General features: G+C 50.1%; 1 protein-coding gene across 2 annotated transcripts; it reads right to left on the bottom strand.

Annotated features, from left to right (window-relative positions):
- Positions 1-490: 490 nt before the first annotated feature.
- Positions 491-18,168, bottom strand: Tbc1d13 (TBC1 domain family member 13). 2 transcript variants are annotated; one of them, XM_052182055.1, is made up of 12 exons: positions 18,059-18,168; positions 17,092-17,165; positions 15,178-15,218; positions 14,715-14,776; positions 14,504-14,603; positions 12,028-12,110; positions 9,890-10,049; positions 5,639-5,849; positions 4,993-5,156; positions 3,577-3,737; positions 3,348-3,405; positions 491-2,641 (listed from the first exon to the last, which is right to left on the bottom strand). In XM_052182055.1, the coding sequence occupies exons 1-12, from the start codon at positions 18,079-18,081 to the stop codon at positions 2,576-2,578; spliced, it is 1,203 nt and encodes a 400-aa protein (XP_052038015.1). In that variant the 5' UTR covers positions 18,082-18,168; the 3' UTR covers positions 491-2,575. The 2 variants fall into 2 exon arrangements, with proteins under 2 accessions (XP_052038015.1, XP_052038016.1); XM_052182056.1 differs by lacking the exon at positions 15,178-15,218 and having other exon boundaries at positions 18,059-18,083.
- Positions 18,169-25,367: the final 7,199 nt, after the last annotated feature.

Raw genomic sequence — 25,367 nt, 5'->3', positions numbered from 1 at the left:
TACTTACATATAATAAATAAATAAATTTAAAAAACAAAACAAAATAAATACCTGGTTTTTAGCAGTGTGCTTTTCTTTTGACCCCAACACTCAGGAGGCAGAGACCCTGGTCTCAGAGGCTCAACAGGATGAATAAGAGTTAGAGGCTAGCATGGGCTACATAGCAAAACTGAATAAACGTAATATAGATACCCAAAGGGGAACTGTACTGCCAGAGGCTGTGACGGCTCAGCAGGTAAAGGTGCTCACAGCAACCCTGAGTTTGCTAGGCCACATACAAGAAAAGATAATGTAAAAAAAATTAATAATGTGGTGTGCACAGGCACAGCCCCTCCTCCTACGCCTGTCTCCGGCTGGCTGGCAGCTGAGCTGGGACAGTCTCGTGGCAAGCATTTCCTGGTCTATGTCTTGGAACCAACCGTAAGGGACTTTGACTCTGTCCCTGCTCCACCTCTTCTCTCCTCCAAAGCCACCACAGCACCGAAACACATGGCAGAGAGCACACGGTTTATTAATGACAACTCATCAACAGCACTGGCCTGCTGTGCTCCTGGGAGCAGCTCCCAAGTGAGCCACAGGCGCTCAGGCTCTGGCTCCCGGGTAAGAATCGCGGGCAGACCCTTCCCTCAGGCAGCACCCATCAGTGGAGCCACCCTACCCAAGACAAAGTCTCCAAGTCCTTGGCCTTCATCTCAAGGACCAAGTGCTGGGCACAGGATGCAGGTCTCCCACAGAAACAAATCAGATGCAGTGATTCCAGTAGCATGGTCCCAGGAAAGGGGGTGAGGGGTGGGTGGGGGGAATGCGCCAGCATCCTAGGCAGCATCTGCCGCGTCCCAGGTCTGGGGGAGCCCAGGGTGGCGGGAGTGTACACGGCCTGTGTCTGTGAGATGCAAAGGCACCAGCTCTGGCCTCCCTGACACCGTTAGTGTGCAGCCGGCAGCCCTCTCAGCCAGGAATGCGGAGAGATGTCGGGATTAACCTTGGGAAATACAGTCCATACCTCCAACTCCTTTAGCATCCCAACCACTCCTCCCCACCCAGTCCCAGGTCACTTGCCAATCTGCAATAAACAGCTAGCCCGCATCTGAACAAGCAGTAAACACTCTCCCAGGTGTTGTGCACTGGGAGAGAAGGTAGTAAAAGGGCAAGCAGGGTCTCTCAGGCTCAACCCAACCCAGCTAAAGCAATGGCCTAGGGCTCTCAGGAAGGCTTCAGGAGGCAGCTGGAGGACCCTCGCTCCTGTGGCCAGTCTCAGGAGAAGGTAGGACCCCTTGCTGCCAACCTGCCTTCAAGACTCAAACCACCTACCTCCATATAAGATATAAGAAACATGGTCAGAAAAGGCTACTTGCTGAACAGGGCCCGGGAACCCAGCCCACAAACCAGAGAGAGATCAAGCATGTGACCAGGAAGGCCAGCACCTCCCCCGCCTCCCGTGGGCGCAGAGGGCGGATGTAGCCCTGTGACACTGCGAGGCTCTAGGCCTTCCAGTTTAGCCACCCTGGACCCAGACAAGCATTCTTTGGTCCCTTGCCCTTGACAAGGCCTGCACACCCTGGGTGGGAACATGGAGTCGAGGAGACAACAGGCACACAGCAGCCAGGGTGTCTATCTCCAACTGAAGACTCTCCCCATCCCGCCTTTCTCCGTTCTTGGGTAGAAATGGGCGAGAGGCTCAAAGCTTCAAAGGCTGCCTGCCATTGTAGCAACACCCGGCTTCCTGGGGCAGAGCAGTGCCAGGTCCTAGGACTTCCTACTCTGACGAGGGAGGGGACCTGGAGGCCTGAGGCTCGGGATAGGAACAGGATTGGGGCTCTCACTAAGCTATATTCCTTCTTCTGAATGCTGGCTTGAGGAAGAGGAGGGGAGGAGAGAAGGAAGAGAGTCAGGGTAAGGTGCCCCAAGAGAGAAGGGTAAAGACAGACAGAGGAAAGACAGCAGGAGTCACACACGCCTCTGGCAAAGGAAGAAAGGGACGGGCAGAGGTAGACACAGAGAGGGAAGCAGGGCCTTAGAGGGTTCCCACACACCCTCACCCCACTGCCAGGGCATGTGTGAACACACATGTATACACACACACACAAGCAGAGACCCGGAGACAGCCCTACCAGCCATGACAATGGTAGCCTGGAACTGGCAGTCACTCAGCTCTTCTGGGGACGCTTCCCGAGGCAGCTTGAGCACCACACTCAGAAGTTGTTTCTGGCCCATTAGCTAATTACCTCCCCTGACCAGGACCCAGGGAAGGTGAAAGCACAAAGGGTGAGGAGCTACTGGGCAGAGGCATGGCAGGACCTGTCAGCCTCCTAGGCCCCAGGAAGCCAGTTCTGGAGCTCCAGCCCTGCTGAGCAGTCTGGTGGAGGGTCCCAGGGCTGAAGTGCAGGGGGAGCGGCAGGGCTGAGCACTGGAGGGAGCAGCGTGGACCATGCGAGCCAGGTTGGGAAGACCTGGAGCTGGCCCAGCCTGCAGCTTGCCCTCAGGCTGGCTTTCTCACAGGCTCCTCTGTGTCCCAAAAACAAGGGTGCGGAGTGCAGGTGGCTGCTCTTCCGATCCTGGCCTCCTAGCTACCAGGTTACTTCGAGTCTTGGAGTTCCTTGGCTTTCTGCAGGATCTGGCAGACGTCTGAGATGGGATAATCCTGGAAAGCGGGAGGGTCACAGCATGCTCCAGAGCAGCCCCCACTCCGCTCCTCTTGCCACACCCACCACCTTTCCAGAGACCTATAACCATGGAATGGCACCAGGGCAGGGACCATGGGGTATCCGACACCCAGAGTAGCCTGCTCCAAACACTGCATGCCTCTAAGGTCCTTCCTCTCAAGGTCCAAAGGCTCTCACAGCCTGTATCAGAACCTGGGTACCCAAAGGCAGTAGCCCTCACATCTGACACAGAACCTGGAGACACACCTATGAAGAGCATGGTGCTAGCTCAGGCAATGTAGCCCTTGGTCTTCTGGTCACCTCAGGAGGCCCAAGGATGCTGTGATTATACCTGCCTTACAGGCCTAGCTAGTGAGGTTATTGAAAACCAGCCCTAGGCCAGGTGTTGGAGAAGACACTGAGGCCTAGAGACAAGTCACTTGGCTCAAGTCTCATGACAAGCAGAGCAGAACAGACATGCCCCTGATACACACCTCCCTGACCTGAGACAAATCAGCAACATCCATACACTATACTATACACACTACACTCAAGGTCTGTGAGGACCAGGACTCAGCTCAGGTCCAAACTGGATGTGCTCCAGGAGGCTGGACCCTGAATACACACTATGTGTTCCTGTTTCTGGCTCTGGCCTGCTGGTGTCTGAGACTGCCGGCAGGTGTCTGACACTCCACCAACCATTACCTGCAGAAGCCTCATGTTGACAGTGAAGTCCCCCTGCAGCAACTGCTCCCGGATCAGTCTGCAGGGAAACAAGGAGCCATACATAGTGCTGGGCCCTGGCTGCCTCGGGGACAGGCACTCAGGCCCAGGTGTACTCTAGCAGGGGAGGCTGGCCCCTGCTCACCACGCAGGACTGGGCACCTGTGCCCCCAGCTCCTCTTAAGGATGGGTCGAGCATGGCCCTACTCACATGAGCATTGCACAGCAGACCAGGAGGAGGAAATCAAAGCGGTTGCCATCAGCAAAGAGCGAGTCCCAGATCCGGATGACATCAGGCAGCAAGAACTCCTGGGACAGCAGTAGTGTCAGCCATCGAAAGGCAAAGAACTGAGGCTTGATGTTCTGCTCTTGCTGGGGGACAGAGGGTGTGTGTCAGGGAGCGCAGGTCAGCGGTTCAAAGACAGCCTAGGAGCAAGCCCTGTTCAGTGCCCTCGAAGGGGCTGTGCAGAGCCTGGGTCCGCTAACAGGGCAGCTGCTTCTAGTTCCCGCCAATGCTGCTATTTGGTCAAGGCACACTAAAACCCCTGACTCTTACACTAGCCTTTATATCTGGAGATGCTGTCAACTCATGCATGTCCTCCCTTTGGACCTGGGGACCAGCATGAGGACCAGGACCAGGCACTGGACCTGTGCTCAGCTCACAGAAACACAGAATAACCCTCTAGAGGACGGCTCCAAGAGAACAACACCACTTTGTTAGCTACAGGGGTGCTAACAAAGTGGACACCACACGGGAAAAATCAGAATTCTGTTTAAAAAATGTAAGCACCCCAGCGCTCTGGAAGCAGAGGCTTCTGATCTCTGCGGATCTCTGAGTGTGCCGGGCTTGGCCTCCAGCGCCTTCGCCTGCTTGGCCATCGTGCCAGCCACATTCTTTTCTTCCTTTTTGTTTTTTTTTTTCATTGTAGGGTTTCTCTGTGTATTGCTGGCTGTTCTGGAACTTTCTCCCAAGGCTGGATTTGGTTTTTGGTTTGGTTTGGGTTTTTTTTGTTTTTTGTTTTTTGTATTTGGTTTTTTCAAGACAGGGTTTCTCTGTGTAGCCCTGGCTGTCCTGGAGCTCACTCTGTAGACCAGGCTGGCCTCAAACTCAGAAATCCACCTGCCTCTGCCTCCCAGAGTGCTGGGATTACAGGCGCGCGCCACCACCACCTGGCGGGTTTTGGTTTTTTCAGACAGGGTTTCTCTGTGTAGCCCTGGCAGTCCTAGAACTCACTCTGTAGACCAGGCTGGCCTTGAACTCAGAAATCTGCCTGCCTCTGGCTTCCAAGTGCTGGGATTAGAGGAGTGCGCCACCACTGCACTGCTTAGATTTGTTTTTTGAGACAAGGTCTGTGTGTCCTGGCTAGCAAGGCTGAAAGCATGCACCATCACGGTCAGCCTATAACACCATTCTTAAGTTTACTCTCCCAGCCTATTTACTGTCTTCTATGCCCAGCGTCCAGGCTGCTCAGGCCTATTCTCAGCACATGGGTCAATGCTCCCTGGAGCTGGGCCAGCATCCTCAGTACTGCCCAACACTGCTCCACCGCAGCCACTTCCAGTCCCACACAAGGCAGAACTACTGTGTCCCTGGCCTGTGTGTCCTGCCCGTGTGTCAGGTCCTCACCAGCTTCAGGTAGAGCTCTACGTCCTTATCCTTCAAGGTGGAGTACACCTTTTCCATCTTGTAGGTGATGCCGCACTGGGAGTCATCCAGGCTCTTGATGAAGTTGTCCCGGATCTCAGCCATGAGGTTGGTGAAGCAGAAAAAAGTATCTGCTTCAGCGTGCTCTGGGATAGACAGTAGGGTGTGAGGGATCAAAGGGATGTGAAGCATTCTTGAGTCCCACTTCACCTCTCACCCATAAGACATGTGCCCCACTAATGAATGTCACCAAACTGTTCCCAGAAGCTGGAATGGGTCCTTCGACTTGGCTACTGTCTACCCCTAACGCCATCAGCACTCGCCCTCACCTAGGACCATGGTCCACTCAGCAGCCTATCATGCACTCTGCTAAGGGACCACACCTTGTGACCATCTATTCTACTGCAAGTTACAAGTATCAATAGTTCCACAAGAAGCAGAACTCAGAAAGGCAGAGCTGGAGAGGGTCTCAGGTCCAGTCTGGACAGCCCCTATTCTGACATGGGCATAGATATGTAAAAGCAGATGAGGCTTCAGAGCTCCACATAGCCCATCAGCCAGTCCAGCCCCATTCTCTGTCTCTGAGGAGCCAGCAATGGGAGATTCCAGCAGCTAACAGCTAGCTTACCTTTCCACTCGCTGTTAGGGTCAGTGGCAAACGTGTAGTACAGGGGGCCCACAATCTCATTCATGCCCTGCACGTAAGCAATGCCAGGGTTGAGCTTGGCGTAGATGAACAGGATGCGCTCCACCACCTCCCAGTGGGCTTCACAGCCATTGGGTAGAACCTCGTACTCGCTCAGGGCTGATGGTGTGCTGTTCCTGTGCGGAGAGCTCACCTGGAGAGAAGGGAGGGCCTGTTAGCAGGACACACATTCCCAATTAAGCCCAGCTTGACAATATCCTAGCTTATGGGCAAGACAGGGCAGGAGGAACATACCAGGCCCAAGGAACAGGGAGGCCAGGGGAGCAGATTTCCAGTTACAACTAGGCTAAAAACAGAGATCACAGCAGGCATGATAGAACACAGTTAATTTTGTCCCAGTACTTGAGAGGCAGAGGCAAGCAGAGTTTGAGGCCAGCCAAAGTTATATTAAAACAAAACCAACCAAACAACAAAATAGAGGTTATGCTGGGTGGTAGTGGTATACATCTTTAATCCCAGTACTCAGGAGGCAGAGGCAGGTGCATCTCTGAGTTAGAGACCTGCCTGGTCAGCAGAGAGAGTTCCAGGATAACTAGAGATTGCATAGAAAAACTGTCTTGAAAAACAAAAACATGTCGAGCAGTAGTGGCGCACGCCTTTGATCCCAGCACTTAGGAGGCAGAGGCAGGTGGATTTCTGAGTTTGAGGCCAGCCTGGTCTACAGAGTGAGTTCCATCGGGCATGGTGGCGCATGCCTGTAATCCCAGCACTTGGGAAGCAGAGGCAGGCGGATTTCTGAGTTCGAGGCCAGCCTGGTCTACAGAGTGAGTTCCAGGACAGCCAGGACCAAACAGAGAAACCCTGTCTCAGAAAAATCAAATCCAAAAAATAAAAAGTGATTGGTGGGGAAAGGGAGAGAAAGAACTTCCTGTACAGTAAGAAATCCTAATCTAGACTGGTGTTTACACAGGTGTAACCATAACATACGTACATACACACATACATACATACATATATATATACACACATACACATACACACACACACACACATATACATCAAATGTGTGTGGGTGGGTATTTTAAACTTCAGGGGTAAAGTAAATGTTAATGAAAATAAAAAACTTGGCTGTGTGTGGTGGTGCAGGACTATAAATTCCAGCACTGGGAGGCAGAATCAGGAGTCTCAGGAATTCAAAGCCAGCCTCAGCTATATGAGTTCTAGGCCAACCTGAACTATATAAAAAACCAGCTCAAAACAAGAGAAGGTGTCCGAAACATCAGCTGCTCTGTAGAATCTCAGAAAGTTGGGGGGATTTTGATGCCTCAGCTGTCCTTGGCCTGCTCTAGCAGAGCTGCAGAGCTGGGGGACTTGCAGGGGAGACTCCTGCAGAGACTGTGAGGCTTAGAATGGAGTACAGGGAGTCCGAGTTGCTTCCACATACACTTATGTGTAAGACAGAAACACTTGCCTCAGGAGCAGGCTGCTTCCAACTCCTGCATGCTTCTCAAAGCCCATTTCTCTTTTTCTTTTTTTTTCTTTTTAAAAACAGAGCTGGGCACAGTGCAAGCAGGACTTCAAAGTCATCATATAGCTGAGGGTGACCCTGAGCTGATCCTCCTGGCTCAGATTACAGGCTTTGAGCCATGACACCACCTTTGAACGTTTCATGAGGAGGAAACTGAGGCTCACACAGACCCGAACCTGAACTGGCTAGCTCAGAGCCTGCGGCCAAGCCTCTGGAGCGGGATGTCCCCTGGAAGGCCCAGTGTCCCCAGCTTTCCAAGAACCTGCTTTCCATGGCCTCATTTCCTCCTGCCATTCCATAGAAGCAATGATATCCAGATTATGAAGGAGGAAAAAGCCTAGAGTCACATAAAAGGCTGATTTAGGTCAGCCTACCACAGGTCTAGAGTCCCAGGAATAAAGCTTGGGTGGATCCTGGACTATGAGGACCAGCTCCAAAGGTAAATTGGGAAGAGCCTGACTGTCATATACAAAATTACAGCAAAGAATCAACAGAGCTGGGCCTTCAACCAGCACCCAGGCAAGCCGGATGCACACGTGAGCCACGGTCCCTTCCCCAAGCCCGGGCTGTGCACAACTCCAGTGGATCCCACCCTGCAGCAGGCACAAGGGAGCAGGGATGATGGCACCTGCTGACCACCCATCAACATCCCCATCAGCAACTCAGACGGAATCTGGGCAGCCCTCCATCCCTGCTGGGGACACTGCGGAGCAGGGCCTTCCCATTGAAGAAAGGACAAGTCACTGTTACAGGTCCCAAAGCAGTGGGACCTAAAATGACATCATACACCTCATTTTGGGGAGTGGGGATGGGGTGCATATCATCTGCCACAAGTGGCAGGGTCTGCTAGATCTTGGATCAACAACCCTCAGGGCATACCCAGCACAGACCCCTCCTATATGATGTCCCTGCTCTAACCCAGCCTCTGGCCCGAACAAACGCAGCCATCTGTTTGATATCCTTTCCATGCATGAGGTCACCTGAACCAAAGTTTTACTGCCTGCTCACAATACTCCATTCGCAGCCATCAGAAAAGGCACATGCCGCTAATCAGAGCAGGGCAGGCCTGCTATAGCTCTACACCCCATCCAGATCCCTTGGATGATAATAAAGGGATTTTGATTTTTGTTGTTTGTATTGTTGTATTGTTTATTGAGACGTGGTTTCTCGGTGTAGCCCTGGCTGTCCTGAAACTCATTCTATAGACCAGACTGGCCTGAAACTCAGAGATCTGCCTTCCAAATGTTGGGACTAAATTCATAATCTACCACAGCCTGGCATTTTATTTATTTCTGTTAAAGTTTTTTGTTCTCAAAATAAAAGTAAGAAACTAATTATATTTATATAGTAATAAGTTTCAGCAGTCAACACAAATCCAAAACCAGCCACCAGCCCTAGGACTGAGAGCCAACTGGGTAACTTCCTCCAGGTGCTCGGAAGGGCATGGTGGTACAGGTGCAGCACTCATGGCAGTGGGCAGCAGGTTCATGGTGTGCACCGGGACATGCACTGGACGAGGAGGAGACCCAGTGGCCACCGAGGCTCGCTCAGTCAGAGGGCTCTTGCCTTCTGCAGCCGACTTACTAGCCAAGCCCCACTCTGGAACATCTGGCCCTCTTTCGTATCTGAGTACTTGGCACATGCCTTCCGTAATACTTGGGGACCTATTTCTCTCTGTCCTTCCCATCCTGTCATCTAGATCAGCTGCAGCCTCTGAGGCCTACACCAGGATAGGCGGCTAGGCTAGCTACCCCACTACTGCTCGCACCACCCTGGCACATCCCTCAGAAGTGTTTCCACCATTACCTCTAGCAGGAAGCCTGCAATGAGGGCAGTGCCTAGCCTGCAGCCAGCATGCCTGGCTGGAACAACCACAAAGAGGCCTCTGACAGCAACCTTCAGAAAGCACCCAGTGCCCAGTGGCCAGGACACCAAAGAAGACAAAGGGAAAACCTGCCAGGAAAAGCCCCAGGGGCTAGAGAGATGGATGGCTCAGCGGTTAAGAGCTCTGGCTGCTCTTCCAGAGGTCCTGAGGTCAAATCCCAGAAGTCACAAGGTAGCACACAACTATGTATAATAAAATCTAGCCAGGAGTGGTGGTGCACAACTGTAATCCCAGCACTTGGGGGCAGAGGCAGGCGGATTTCTGAGTTCGAGGCCAGCCTGGTCTACAGAGTGAGTTCTAGGACAGCCAGGGCTACACAGAGAAACTCTATCTTGAAAAACCAAAAATAAATAAATAAATAAAATAAAATCTGATGCCCTCTTCTGGCATGCAGGCAAACAAGCAGATAGAACACTCATAAATAAATAAATCGTAAAGACAGAGAGACAGACAGACAGACAGACAGAGAAAAGAAAGAAAAGACAAGACCCCAGGGAGCTGGAAAGAAGGCTCAGCAGTTAAGAGCACTTGTTCTTGCAGAAGACCAGAGTTTGATTCCCAGCACACACAACTACCTACGACTCCAGTTCCAGGGGATCTTATGGTTTTTTGTTTTTTTTTTTAATTTTTTACCTCTACGGGCATCAGACATGTACATGGTGCATATGGTGGCTCGCATGCATGCGTACATACTCACTCACTCACTCACTCACTCACTCACTCACACACACACACAGAGATACAGAGGGGGGGGCAAACATTCAAACAGAATATATAAATGTTAAAAAGAAAACTATCTCAGGTCTCCGATGGCTCTTACATTTGTGACCCCGCTTCGGTTCCGGGCCACTGTCTGAGACTTCAGTGTCGTCTGCTCCACCCGCTTACGAAGGGTCTCAAACTCATTCTGTGGGTCCAGGATGAGGAGGCAGGGGTACTCAGTGGCTCTTTGGAAGAAGGATATATCTGGGCACAGCCTCCTATTGGAATGGGAAAACTGCTGTCACTCAGGGTGGCGGTTTCAGTCAGGCTGGCCCAGTTATCCTCAGAAATGGCTTCTTTTACTTACTTCACAGAGCTGAGGACTAACCTAGGCCCATGTGAGGCAAGTGCTCTGCCACCTACCACCCCTCCAACTGTCCGCTTGTTTGCCCAGCCACCCCTTCAACTGTCTGCTTGTTTACCCAGCCACCCCTTCAACTGTCCGCTTGTTTACCCAGCCACCCCTTCAACTGTCCGCTTGTTTACCCAGCCACCCCTTCAACTGTCCGCTTGTTTACCCAGCCACCCCTTCAACTGTCCGCTTATTTACCCAGCCACCCCTCCAACTGTCCGCTTGTTTACCCAGCCACCCCTCCAACTGTCCGCTTGTTTACCCAGCCACCCCTTCAACTGTCCGCTTGTTTACCCAGCCACCCCTTCAACTGTCCGCTTGTTTACCCAGCCACCCCTCCAACTGTCCGCTTGTTTTAATTGTAACATCACAGCTGGGTATAGTGGCTCATACATATAATCAAGTACTTGGGGGCCTAAAGACCTGAGTTCAAAGCCAGCTTCAGTTATAGAGTGAGCTCCAGACCACGCAGTGAGACTTTGTCTCAAAAAATAAAATAATATTATTTTATCCCCAGAAACCTAGTTTTTAAGAAGGCAGTAGAAACAGCACATGCATTCCCATGTCTGTGAAGAGGAACATATGTATAAATTTTTCAGGTGTTTTTATGGGCATATGGCTAATTCTCATAAACCACAAACACTTTTCCATGGCAAAAGCACTTGTGTAGGAGCTAAGGATATTGCTTGCTGGTAGAACACCTGCCTGGCATGCAAGTCCCGAGTTCCATCCCCAACAAGAAAATCATGTATCTGCATGCATCTGTCTCTAGATCCTAGTGGCTAGGATCCGTGGTCCTTTATCACAGAACAACCCGCTGATGTGGAGAGATGTGCACGGAGCATTAGGAGGGCGGCTGGGATCTGGGCACGATGAGGCTTGGCATTCATGTGCCCTCCTCAGACCTCCTAGGCCCAGCACACTGCACACCGGCCCTTAGGAAACACTGACAACCTACTGCCATCACAGCGAGACACAGAACCTGAGTACCTGATCCTCACAAAACTCCTACAGAGTGAGACCTAAACCTGGCCTATGGGACAGCACAGGTAGGGCCACTCCGCCAGCCTGAGCAGAAAGGCGGAAGAGCCTGGTGACTGCCCTCCAGCATCCACAGGTATCTGGAAGGCATCTGGACAGAGAAGCAGCCCTCAGGAGGCTACAGGGGAGGGTCCCTGGAAGGTAGCCCACACCTCAGGGCACTCCTGCATTGGTCCCTTAGGCTAGAAAGCTCTTCCACAAAGTTCCTTGCCTCCTTTCTCCTCAAGATCAACCAGTATCTCTTACTGAGTCACCTCCTCTAAACTGAGGCCCCTATTCTCTCAGAGCACCAGTTTTTCTTCCCCAACAGTACTGGGAACCTTTGCAAACCCATGAGTGTTGCCAGGTTGAGTACCTGACTCCTCAAGTAAGCCTCCAGCCCCTCCGCACATGGGTGCAGCTGGCAGAACTGGGCCCAGGAGAGAATCCTTGAAATGCGGCTGAGTCTGCTCTGCATGACTTTCTGTCTTAACAAGGAGTAGGTGCCAGAGAGGACTCAGGCAGGCAGCTTAGTGAGGAAAGAGATTGGCTCCTAGGGCCCTTCTTCAAAGGCCGCTGTGGTGTTATAGCCAGAGTAACATTCCGATAATGCGCATGCCCTTAACCTGAGTTATCTCACGTCTACTTCCAGATAAATTATGTATAAACGCCTGGGTCACCTGCACGAAGTCAAATAGTCAATGGGAGGCTGCTAACTAAGCCAGACCAATAGGCTCCAGCACGCTGTGGCAAACCCCACGGTGCCTCTCCCCAACCCCCTGCAGCGGGACCCCAGCAGCAAAAGGCCCTTGGGGGCTTCTTACCGGACATCTTTGTCAATCTGTAGTAGCACCTCGTTGTCCTTAAAATATGTGTTCCACCTGCTGTCAGGGTTTGGGTTCAGAGGCTGTAAGGAGAGGGAGAAGCAGATGCTGTGTCCAAGAACCAGGCAGGGGCCTCAGACCAAATACTGTCAGACCTGGCTCTGGTCTAGAGACAAGCTCAGTCCACCCAGAGGACACAGCAAACACAGGCTTCCCAATGCCTCCCGGGGACTGTGAAGACGCTTCCACATCACAGAGCAGCGGCGAACCTTGCGGCCTGCTCTGAGCACATGCTGGGTGACACACAGTGTACTTGGCAGGGCCCCCGTTACAAGTGTGCCCGTGGCAATCCCTCGCTGAGCTCTGTTGAAAAGCTGACGGAATGAATGAAGGCCATTTCTTTTTCTACCAGAGCTTTGAGTGGTCAACTCCAATTTGGAAGGATGGCTCTGAGGCCGCTTCCTCCCTGTAAAATCTACATGAAGGAGCTTGGCACAAGAGAGGAGACGGAGTTTCTCCAGGCCGCGGTCAGGCACTTCTGCCCAGCTCTTTCTTCAACTACACAATCAATCACAGGCCCTTCTTCAAGGGCCACGGAGGAGGAGAGCTGTGTAGCTCAGGGGCAGAAAGATCCTTTGCTCAGCGTCCCAGGTCATGAAAAGGTGAACAACCATTCAGCCAGGGAGAGTTCCCAGACCTTTCCAAGGGACCGGAGCAGGAAGACTGAAGTTTGAAAGCCCGCGCTACATAGCAAGATCCTGTCTCCAAACAAGCAAACAAGCAAACCTATTTCCGGCCTGCAAATGGCTTAGAGGTTTCAGATGCCAGCTGCACAAGCACAAAGGCCTAGAGGTTCAGTCCCCAAACCCACAGGGGAGATAGGCCCTGACCAAAGCTGTCCTCTCACCTCTGACCTCTGCTCGCACCGTGACATACAAGATCCTGGCATCCATACACAATGAATTTCTAAACATTTTTTCAAGTTCAGGGTCACTCTTGGCTATACTGAGTTCCAGAGCCAGGTGATAGTGTCACACACCATTAACCCCAGTACTTGGGGAGGCAGACATAGCTGGATCTCTGTGGCCACCTCTCTGAGACCAGTCTGGTCTACAGAGTGAGTTCCCAGGACAGCCAGGGCTATACAGAGAACCCTGTCTCAAACAAACAAACAAACAAACAAACAACCCCAACAAAACAAGACAAAAAACCCCCAGTCCCAGGTCAGCACAAAATACACAAGAGTCTATCTTAGATAGGCTGGAGAGACTAATGAGTCTTAAGAGCACGTATTGCTTATATAGTTAGTGAGTTAGGTTTTTTGAGACAGGGTCTCTATGTAGCCCAGACTGCCCCGAAAATCACTCTAGATCTCTACCTCCTGAGTGCCAGCACTGAGGTCGAGCACACATGGAGTGTGGAGCACACACTGCTACTCTTTTTTTTTTTTTTATGATTTAATTAGTTTATATATGAGTACACTGTCGCTATCTTCAGACACACCAGAAGAGGGCATCAGATCCCATTAATAGATGGTTGTGAGTTACCAGGTGGTTGCTGGGAATTGAACTCAGGACCTCTAAAAGAGCAGCCGGTGGTCTCAACTGCTGAGCCATCTCTCTAGCCCCAGCACTACTACTCTTCACAAAGGACCTCAGTACCCAGCACAACATGGCGGCTCACAACCGTCTGTAACTCAAGTTCCAGGAAATCGGACACCATCTCCTGATCAAGCATGCATGTAATAATGCACATCTACACATGTAAGCAAAACGCTCATATACATAAAATAAATGAAGCTAAAGATAATTTTTTTCTTTCTTTCTTTTTTTTTTTTCTGTGTAGCCCTGGCTGTCCTGGAACTCACTCTGTAGACCAGGCTGGCCTTGAACTCAGAAAATTGCCTGCCTCTGCCTCCCAAGTGCTGGGATTACAAGCACATGCCACCACTGCCCGGCCTAAAGATAATTTTTTTAAATTAACCTTTTATTTAAAAAACAAAAACAAAAAGGAGTCAAGTGGTAATTGGTGGTGCACACCTTAAATCCCAGAGCTCAGGAGGCAGAGGCATGGAATTTGCTCTGGAGTCAAATTCCAGGACAGACAGGGCTACACACAGAACCCGGTCTCATAAAAACTAACACACACACACTCCACTCCACTCCACACACACAGAGGTTAGGTTTCTAGAGACCATGCCCTAAGAGCCCCTGGTGCAGAGTGACTCCCAGAGCACTCTCAGGGTTAACAGTTATTGCCTATAGACCTAGGACTCCTGTGGTTCCCTTATGCCTAGTGTAAGCAGGGAGACATCACTGTTTCCAAGTGGGGACAAACCGTTGCAGAAGGGAGGACGACACACACAGGAATGCAGGCCAGGCTGCACCTGTCCTCAAGCAAGGGGTCCTGGTTGGTCCAAGCCTCTGCCCCAACCCATGCTCAGCTCAGGTGAGTCCACGGTGCCAACGCTACTTACATGGTCCTCAAAGGTCACATCCTCCCTGGATACACCCATGTTGGCCTTGGCGATGCCAGGCTGGATAATCATCTCTCTCAGGAACTGCGAATAGAGCCCCCTGCAGGAGACACACACAGAGAAAAGACATTGGAGATCCTACCAGAGAGGTGCTCACGGCAGGTCTGTGTGAGGCGAGACCTCTCCAGTTGTTCCTGATCACAGGTCTCACCTCTGCTTGGCCAGGATGGATGTCCACGAGGCTCTCTCCAAAGGGAGGTAGTTCAGGAGGATCTGCACAGAGAACAGCACAGCTCTGGCGACATACCTGTCCCCATCCTGGACAGAGGCCTCCCTCCTCCTAGCCCAGCTCAGCCCTGTCCTTTCCTCAGACTGTTCTAAACGAGAAGAGGACTTAGTATCGACGGGCTGGTAACCCGGAAAAGAGGCTGCCACCACCTCAACTCTGAGCATGGCTTCCCTGGTACCAACGTGTGGAAATCTTTACTGGCATAATGAAGTATCCATCTCCAAAGAAATCCTGGAGGGGAAGCCAAGAGAACACAAAACCCCACAACTTTCAGAAAGACCTCCTCAGACAAGCCAGGAAAACAGCGAAGAGGAGAGGCCTGGAGGAGGTTCATGCAAGACCCAAAGGACTCAGAAGCAAGAAGCCCCACCCCAGGCACACCCACCTTCCAGCAGAGGCACCGCAGTCCGTCCTCACAGGGGATGCCTGTGGACACAGCAGGCAAAGGTCACCCCAAGCCAGAGTTTCAGAATCCCCCAGACCTACGCCTTGGAGCCAGCTGGCAGGGAGTGTGGAGCGGGCAGGAAGCACTTCAGGAACCATTCTCACCAAAGAACTGTCTAAGCAGCTGGGCAGTGGTGGCACACAACTTTAACCCCAGCACGTGGGAGGCAGAGGCAGGTGGATTTCTGAGTTCGTGGCAAGTCTGATCTACAGAGTGAGTTCCAGGACAGCCAGGGCTACACAGAGAAACCCTGTCTCAAAAAAACAAAAAAGAAAGAAAGAAAGAAAGAAAGAAAGAAAGAAAGAAAGGAAGGAAGGAAGGAAGGAAGGAAGGATGGAAGGAAGGAAGGAAGGAAGAAAGGAAGAAAAAAAGGAAAAAAGAAAGGTCTAAGTGGATGCCAATGCTCTCTCTCCAGCCCTGTCCCCTATCCCAGCGCCTCGTCTGAACTCTGAACCTTCTCATCTTTGATATTTCTTCTTCTGTGGGCCCTTACCAACTAACCACTCTACTCAAACTCAGGCTTTTCTTTTAGGGGAGGGGCAGAGTCTCATATAGTCCAGGCTGGTCTCCAAATTACTATGGAACTAAGGAGGAACTTCTGGTCCTCCTGCCTCAACCTCCTCAGTGGCAGGATCATACGTGTGTTTGGCCGTCATGTCTAGAACATAGGGTACCGAGTTGAAAATGGGGTGCTAGACAAACGCTAAATAAACTGAACTATATGCCCAGCCTCAGGCTCTTTTTATTTTTTGAGACAGGGTCTCACTATGTAGCCCTGCCTAAGCTAGAACATACTCTATAGACCACAGGCTAGACTTGAACTCACAAAGGTTCACCTGCCTCTCCCTCTTGTTCTGGGATTGAAGGTGTAAATCACCGTGCCGGGAGGGCATTAGTGTCTCTGCTTATAAACAATGTCTCTGTGGCTTCTCCTTGGCACCCATAGAAACTGGAATGACATACAAACCTCAATATGAACTTAAAGTCTCAAACAGGCAAAAGCACATCTGTTTGTTGATGCCCCTATGTCTAGCACAGGACACAGACCACCAATGGCAGTCCCCATTTGTGAAACTCAAACCAAACTGTCAGGTTAAGAGCTCTGTGCCAGAGAAGCACCATTTCACTTAAATCCCAGTTTAGCTCCAGTACGTGTGGAGGGTCCATCCATCATCCTGACTTACAGATAAAGGCTCTACAGACAGAGCAGCCAGGATTAAGACAGGTGTAATGTGCACAATCACCACAGGCAGCCTCCTCTCTGTGGCCTCCACACCACTCCAGAATGGGAAGGCCAATTTCTGCAATGCAGTCAGGAGTTCACACGAATAGCTCTGAGGGTGGTTTCCGTGATACCGGCACCGTGAGCCAATGGCCCCCTCATAATCTGCACGACACAGGCGATTTAAATTCTTTGCTTGCAAAGTTACTAGGTGGAGCAGTACATACAGGAGCTATACAAACATCCTGGGATGTTTTTACAGATAGGGTAGAAACCCAGCTATCTCTGAGCTGGAACATGCACCGTGGGGAAGGGCAAAGTCAAATGTAGTTGACGTTCAATTCCTTAAAATCTGTGCTCTGAGGCTTGAGTTTTAACATTAACCAAAGGTCACTCTTAGCTCTGAGCCAAAGCCCAAGTCAAGAACCTGGGAACCACCCTGCAACTTCCTTAACACAAGAAACTAGCTGAGAGACAATGATAGGCCTTACCTAGGCTTACAGGGTGGCCACTGGTTACATCCTCAGGCCACTTCAAGGGATTTGGGAATCATTTACCCTCTGACTTAAGGCCTAGCTCTATGCAATCAGGCAGGTTTCCAGGGAAGTTTCCTGAGTAAAATTTTATCTTACCACTAAAACTGAGTTCTCGAAGCTTTTCCAACACAATGGAGGGCTCCTTCAGGACATCCTGGAAATCTGCAATCCTTCAAGGGCAGAAAAGGAAACCCCAAGGTAACAGGCTTAATGACCAATCTTGAAGCCCAAAGATCCTTCACTCCCAACAGTCTCCAACTACCAGCTTAGTGAAGTGGACAGGACAAGTTTCTTCCTCTAAAATCTGCCATGCCAGCGAAGGACCACGAGAGAGGTATTCTAATCAAAAAGGTTTGGAGTGAGAACTTAACATTAAGCACTGTTAGTGAGCTGGCATTTCCTGGGCACTTGCTGTGGCCAAGTCCAACCCACAGCACACCACTACCCGAATTCACACAACCAAGCTTCGGGAAACCAGGAGTAATTTGACCCACAGACAACAGACAACGGACTTGTACAATCTCCCCACCGCTCCCGCCGCTCTAGGCTGGGGAGGGGGGAGGGGGCGCAGACTTCTTCGGCCTGCCCTCAGGCAAAGACAAAAGACTAAAAATTAGTCCTGGGGTGACCAAAATTTAGCGGACACTGCAAGATGTAGCCTGGGGTGGGGATAGGAGGTGGATTTAAGAGGCCAGACTTGGAGAATCTGGGTTCTCTGATGTTTCTCACGAGCAAGGAGCACAGAGACAGGGGCATTTGGGGGGGAAAGGGGGAGCGGATCCTGGAGCGAGGAAGCGAAGGGGGTAATAGGGGGCTGGACGAGGGAGACACCAGGGAAAGGAGTCCCGAGTGAGAGAGAAAGAAAGGTGACAGTAAGGTTGGAGAAGCATCTCTGCTTCTCGCCTCTGCCACACCGGCAATGACACCGTAAGGTGGGCTCTGGGGGCCCGCCGCCGGGGGAGGGGGCTATTCTTGGCCGGACGAGAGCTGAGCAGCTCTATCTGGGAGAAGGCCCGGGCCGCCCGAGAGGCCTGGGTGCAGTCATGACCTCGGGTCTCCTTACCGGCTCTTGTGCAGACTCGACATGGTGTTGACTTCCGGACCCCTGGACTGCGTCTGCAGCCCCAGCGGCCGCCACCGCCCCCTCCCTCCGGGGACACGGGGCGCTGGGCAAAAGCCTCCGGCAGGAAGCACAACTGCGAGCGTGCGCGTTCCGCAGGGGCGGGGCCACGCTGGGTCCGCCCAGGGATCACGTGACGCGGGGCTTCTTTAGGGCCAGGCAAACCCCAAGGCAGAGCGTCCGGACGGCCTGGCCGGTGAACTGAGTCTCCCGTCCTCGGTTTCTGTCTGCTGAATACCTTTGTCAGTTCTCACTCCTTGTCCTTAACTGCGGCGCAGTTGTTTGGTGAACTAGACTCAGTCCCGGGTGTGGTCTCGTTCAATATTGAGACAGGTCCTTATGGAAATGACCTGTTGCTTAGTAAGAACCTCTTGGAGGAGCCGAGGAGTACAGCTCGAGGTTTCCTTGACTTTGGGAGTTCATAAACAGTAGAATTCTTGGCAAGCCTGGCGGTGGTAGCTCACGCCTCTAATCCCAGAACTCAGAACTCGGGAGCTAGAGGCAGGAGGATCTCTGAATTCCAGGCCAGACAGAGTTCCAGGACAGCAAGAGCCCCACAGAGAAACCCTGTCTTGACACCCCCACCCCGTACCTCCCTCCCCAAGTAGAATTTCTGTAATTGCATAATTTCAAAGCAATAGAAACGGAAAAACAGAAGCTGAGGGCGTAATTCAGTTGGTGGAGTGCTTGCCTAGCACGCATGAAGCTAGGTTTCAGGTTCAGCACTCCTTGTAGTTGGATTTGGGGATTCAGGCCAGTAATCCCAGCATTGGAGAGGTGGTAGCAGGAAGATCAGAAGTTCAAGGTCATCCTCTGCTTGAAGTGAGTTCGCTGTTGATGCCCTAGGGAATAAAGCACTGGCATGAGCGAGATCCCAGGAGATTGGGTCCACAGAATTCACGAAAGAGCTGCCAAGAGGGGCAGGAATGTGCGAGGTGGAGACAACAAACTGACTCCCTGGACTGGCCTCAGTGAATAAAGGGAGAATCACCAAAGAAAGCAACCGACCTTTAGGTCAGGGTCCCCTACACACACATTACTGCTACACAGATTTGTCTATACATGCACACAATTTCTTTTGTAAATTATGCGTATTCCTGCTTTGCCTGCATGTGTGTGTGTGTGTGTGTGTGTGTGCACCACTTACCTGCCTGGAGGTCAGAAGAGGGTGTTGGACTCCCCTGGAACTGTAGTTGTAGGCAGACGTGAGCCACCATTTGGGTATTGAACTAGACCCTCTGTAAGAGTTCCCAGAGCTCTTAACTTCTGAAATATTTCTTCAGTACCTGCCCGCCTCACACACACAATATTTTTAATTTAAAAAAGAGCTGGTTGCAATGGTGAATGCCTTCAATCCCAGCACTCGGGAGTCAGAGGCAAGTGGATCTCTGTGAGTTCAAAGCCAGCCTGGTCTACAAATCGATTTTCAGGCTACCCAGTGAGATCCAGAATAGCCAGAAACCCTGCTTTAAAATAAACAAACAAACAAATAAATAAATATTAAAATTAAATTAAAAAGTAAAGAGGGGGGAGGAAAAGTCAAGATGTCAGAAATCCTCAAATTTACACACACACACACACACACACACACACACACACAGACATACACACACACATTCATAACTGCACTTAGTTCTTAATTTTTTTCCCAACAGTCTTCAAGTGAAGACTTTAATGTCAGACAGCGTGAGTTTTCAACTCCTCTTGGTTTCATGTTCCTGTCCACTAACAGTTTGCTGACCAGTAAAGCAGGTGTATGCTTTTCTAGTCCGAAGTCCCAAAGTCTCCCATGGTCAGGTTTGTCGCAGCAACACCCCAATCCTGGTACCAACTTCTGTCTTAGTCACTTTTCTCTTCCTGTGAAAAACCTTGATCAAGGCAAGTTCTAGAGGAGAAAATAAGGATTTTTTGGAATCATGGTTCCAAAGGGATCATAGTGCATAACCTTCATGGTGGGAGGCACAGCAGCAGCAGTCACTGGGGACAGGAGCAGCAAGGCCACAGGGGAGCAGCAAGGCCACAGCTCACATGGAGCCACAAGCAGACATCGAAGGCTGGAGAGGTGGCTCAGCCGTTAAGTGCACTTGTTGCAATTCAGAGATCCTGGGTTCATTCCTGACACCCACATAGCAGCTTGCAACTATCTGTAACTCCAGTTCCAGGGGATCTGAAGCCCTCTTCTGGCGCCATCCTCCAGGGTACCAGGATGAATATAATGCATGTGCACTCATACACAGAAACAATAAAATAAGTAAATTTATGAATTGTATAATTATATAATGAATTAAATAACTATATAATGAATTATATAATTATACAGTGAAGAGAGAGCAAGAGCAAGTAAATTAGAAGTGGCTTGAATCGGCTGGTGAGATGGCTCAGAGGTTAAGAGCACTGACTACTCTTCTGAAGTTCCTGAGTTCAAATCCCAGTAACCACATGGTGGCTCAAAACCATCCATAATGAGATCTGACGCCCTCTTCTGGGGTGTCTGAAGACAGCTACAGTGTACTTAAATATAATAATAAATCTTTGGGCAGTGATGGCGCACGCCTGTAATCCCAGCACTCTGGGAGGCAGAGGCAGGCGGATTTCTGAGTCCGAGGCCAGCCTGGTCTACAGAGTGAGTTCCAGGACAGCCAGGGCTACACAGAGAAACCCTGTGGGGGGAGGGGGAGGGAGAAGTGGCTTGAATCTTTAAACTTTCAGAGCCTGCCTTTAATGACTTTCCTCCAACAATAATGCCACACCTCCTAAACCTCCCCAATAGCACAGGAGGGATCAATACCAAGTTTCCAAATGTGTGAGTCTTTGGGGGATATTCTCATTCAAATCACCATAGCCATTATGGGTTTTACTGCCTTGAGACAGGTGCCTCTCTCAACCAGACTTAGCTGTTTCCAACTGGCCCGGCTGCCAGTGAGCTCTCAGGATCCTGGTCTCTGCATGCTAGAGTTGCAGGCACAGGCAGCCATGCCTGACTTTTTACATGGGCGTTGGTCATTGGGTTTGTCAGGTTATCCACAGAGAAAGTGTTCTTTCTGACTGAGCCATCTCTCCAGGCCTGCACTTGTTTCTTTTTATCACTGTGGTGAGATCACTGACATAGATGACTTATGGAAGGGGTATTTCAGCTCAGGGATTCAGAAAGTTCTGTCCATCACGGCAGGGAGCTCGGAGTAGGAAGCTTAGTTCACATCGTGGCCAACTAGGAGGCAGGGAGAATGACGGTGCTCAGGCGAACTCAGTCCGCAGAATGCTGCTGCCCAAGATCAGGGTGAATCTTCCCCTTGCCAGTTAATATTTTTGGAAACATCTTTACAGACAAACCCAGAGGTGTGCCTTAGACAGGCCTATGAGTTGCTTTTCGTCTTTAAAGATTTATTAGCGGGGCGGTGGTGGCGCATGCCTGTAATCCCAGCACTCTGGAAGTCAGGTGGATTTCTGAGTTCGAGGCCAGCCTGGTCTACAGAGTGAGTTCCAGGACAGCCAGGGTTATACAGAAAAACCCTGTCTCAGAAAAAAAAAATCCAAAAAGCAAAAACAAAACAAAGGATTTATTATGGGGCTGGAGAGATGGCTCAGCTGTTAAGAGCACTGACTGCTCTTCTGAAGGTCCTGAGTTCAAATCCTAGCAACCACATGGTGGCTCACAACCATCCTTAATGAGATATGACTCCCTCTTGTGGAGTCAGAAGACAGCTACAGTGTACTTAATATATTAAATAAATAAATCTTTAAAAAAAAGAGAGAGAGCCGGTCGTGGTGGCGCATGCCTTTAATCCCAGCACTTGGGAGGCAGAGGCAGGTGGAGTTCAAGGCCAGCCTGGTCTAAAAAGTGAGTTCCAGGACAGCCAGGGCTTCACAGAGAAACCCCATCTTGAAAAAACAAACAAACAAACAAACAAAAAAAAAAAAAAAAAGAAAAGTAAAGAAAAGAAAAAGATTTATTATGTATACAATGTTCTGCCTACATGTGTGCCTGCAGGCCAGAAGAGGGCACCAGACCTCAGTACAGACAGTTGTGAGCCACCATGATGTGGTTTCTGGGAATTGAACTCAGCTCCTCTGGAACAGTAGCTGGTGCTCTTAACCTTTGAGCTATCTCTCCAGCCTGTTGCTTTTGTTTTTTCAGACTTATTTTTAATTCTTCTTATAAGCGTGTGTGAGATAGAATGTATGCCACATGTTTGCAGATTCATGCAGAGGCCAGAAGATGGTGTGGGATCCCCTGGAACTGTAGTTACAGATAGTTGTGAGCTGCCCAACATGAGTCCTGGGAACCAAAATGGGGTCCTCTGCTACAGCAACAAGTGCTCTTAACCACTGAACCATCCCTCTACACCTGCCTAGAGTTTCCTTTCTTTTCATATTCTTTTTTTCTTCTACTTCACTTGGTTTTTTGAGACAGTGTTTCTCTGTGCAACCCTAGCTGTCCTGCAACTTTCTTTGTAGATCAGGCTGCCTTCAAATTCACAGAGCTCTGCCTGCCTCTACCTCCTCAGTGCTGGGATGATTAAAAGCATCAGTCACCACAATCTGGTCCCTCAGAGTTTTTTTTTTTTTTTACTCTAATTTATTAGATAATCAAAATTAATCACCATAACACCACTGTCTTGGGGTTTCTATTGCAGTGGAGAGACCCTATGACCAAGGCTGGCTTACAGATTCAGAGGTTTAGTCCATTATCCTCATGGTAGCATTCAGCATGCAGACAGACATGGAGCTGGAGAGGCTGAGATTTCTGCATTTTGAACAGGAGACAGCAGTGGGGGGCTAAGACACACTGGTCCTAGCTTGAGCATATATTAAGGCCTCTAAGCCCACCTCCACAGTGACATACTTCCTCCAATAAGGCTACACCTCCTAACAATGCCACTCCCTATGGCATTGTTAACAATTGCACTCCCTATGCAAACACATGAGTCTTGGGGGCCATTCCTATTCAAACGACCACAACCACCCTTTGTTAATTTGACACCCAAACTTATGACTTGTATTGTTTTTTATTTTATTATTTCTATGTATATAAGTGTTTGCCTACGTGTATGCCTGTGTATCCTGTGCATGCCCACGCCTGGTGAAGCCAGGAGAGCATGGGATTCCCTGGAGCTGGAGTTACTGTGGTTGTGAGCCTCGTGGGTGCCGGAGAGTGGCCGCGCATTGTCATCAGAGCCGCCGTGCTCGCCCTGCTAACCACCTCCGCTGTCTCTGCTCTCACTACAGCCTGGACTCACCACCAACTCTGTATCCTTTTCAAGTTTGCTCTTTGTTTCTTGAACCTTGATAATCCATATGAGGTGAGTCTTTCAACCTTTCTTTCTTTTACTTTTCTTTTTGCTTTGTTTTGTTTTGAGTTTGAGACAGGGTTTCTCTGTGTGGCCCTGGTTGTCCTGGAACTCACTCTGTAGAGCAGGCTGGCCTCGAACCCACAGCTCTGCCTCTGCCTCTGTGTCCTGAGTGCTGGGAGTAAAGAAGCAGCACACCGCCACTGCCCTGCTTGAGGTGAGTCTTTCCTTCCTCCCTCCTTCTTCCACTCTTTTCTTGGTTATTTGAGACAGGGTCTCCGTAGCTCAGGAGACTTCAAACTCAATCTATAGCAAAGGTCAGCTTGAATTCTTGATACTCAGGTCTCTGCCTCCCCTGTTCTGGTATTACAAGCACACCCAACAATACCTAATAAGTTTTTGCTGTCTTCAGACACAGCAGAAGAGGGCATTGGATACCACTTCAGATGGTTGTGAGCCATGCGGTTGCTGGGAATTGAACTCAGGACCTCTGGAGGAGCAGTCAGTGCTCTTCACCACAGAGCAATCACTCTAGCCCCAGGTTTTTATCTAAAAAACAAACAAACAAAAAAAACAACCTGCTATTAAGAGTTTGGAAAGAGTTTTACTTTCCAAACTCTTAATTGATTTTGTAGATCAATTTGGATAATAATGTCATCTTGACAATACTGAGCTTTCCAGCCTGTGATCATGGTACTTTCCAATTTCCTTTAGCAGTGGTTTGTAGTTTTTAGTTTATAGGGGTTTTTTTTTTTCACTTCTTTGGCTAATTTTTATATTTTTATTTTATTTGTATGAGTGTTTTGCCTGCATGCATGTATGTATGTACATGTATGCATGTATGCCTGTGTGTATATGCACCCATGCATGTGTGTCTGTGCACCACATGCATGACTGGTGCTGAGGAAGTCAGAAGAGGGCCCTTGGAACTGAAGTCACAGATGATTGTAAGCTGCCATGTGGGTCCTGGGAACTGAACCATGCCTCATCCTCGGTGAGACAACAAGCACTTTAAACTGTTAGGCTATCTCTCCAACCCCTAAATTTGTTCTTAAATGTTCCATTCTTGGAAGGACAAAAGTTGACCCCTGCAAGGTGACCTTTGACCTCCGCAAGCACACAGCACACACACACACACACACACACACACAAAGTAGAATGTTGCTTCCCCCCACCCCCTTAGCACTGTTGCGGAGAACTAAAGCAACTCCGAGTGAACATGTACTGTGGACATGGACAAGGACATGCTGCTGCAGACACTGGGAGCAGTAGAGCTTCCCAGTACAGCCAGGTCCATAAGTGGACTTCCTTTCCTTGTGCTATATACATAACAGGACAGCTGAGATTCCAGGTTATTATGCACAGCCGCTGCTTTAGTCCCCCAGTTCTGGCTCTCGTGAATGTTTGTCCGTCCTTTCTTCAGTCCCTTGCCACCCACCCATAGTTAGGTTTCCAGAACCAAGCTATGCTAACGTGGCAGGACACAGAGGCAGCTCCCTGAACAAAGTGCGGCCTGCCTGCCAAGCACACCTCTGTAAAGTCGGAGCTGTGGCACATTCAAAACCAGATTCCAGGTTCAGTGAGAAACCTGTCTACAAAAATAGTGACTGAAGAAGCTATCTACCATCAACCTCTGGCATCTGTACAGACAGCTAACCCTCCCCCAAGGCACTTCTACAACTTGTCATGTAGACAAGGCTGGCCTTGAACTACAGAGATATGCCTGCTTCTGCTTCAGGATGGCTTGGATTAAAAAAGCATGTGAGGAGGCTGGAGAGATGGCTCAGCGGTTAAGAGCACCGACTGCTCTTCCAAAGGTCCTGAGTTCAAATCCATATAGTAAATCTTGTTTGTTTGTAACATATAATAAATATTTTTGTTTGTTTGTTTAATGTAAGTACACTGTAGTTGTCTTTAGACACCCCAGAAGAGGGTGTCAGATCTCATTAGGGATGGTTGTGAGC

This window comes from Apodemus sylvaticus, chromosome 5 (genome assembly GCF_947179515.1).
Source record: "Apodemus sylvaticus chromosome 5, mApoSyl1.1, whole genome shotgun sequence".
NCBI classification, from domain to species: Eukaryota; Metazoa; Chordata; class Mammalia; order Rodentia; family Muridae; genus Apodemus; species Apodemus sylvaticus.
The sequence above is the reverse complement of the archived record's forward strand: the minus strand, read 5'-3'. Positions and strand labels throughout refer to the sequence as shown.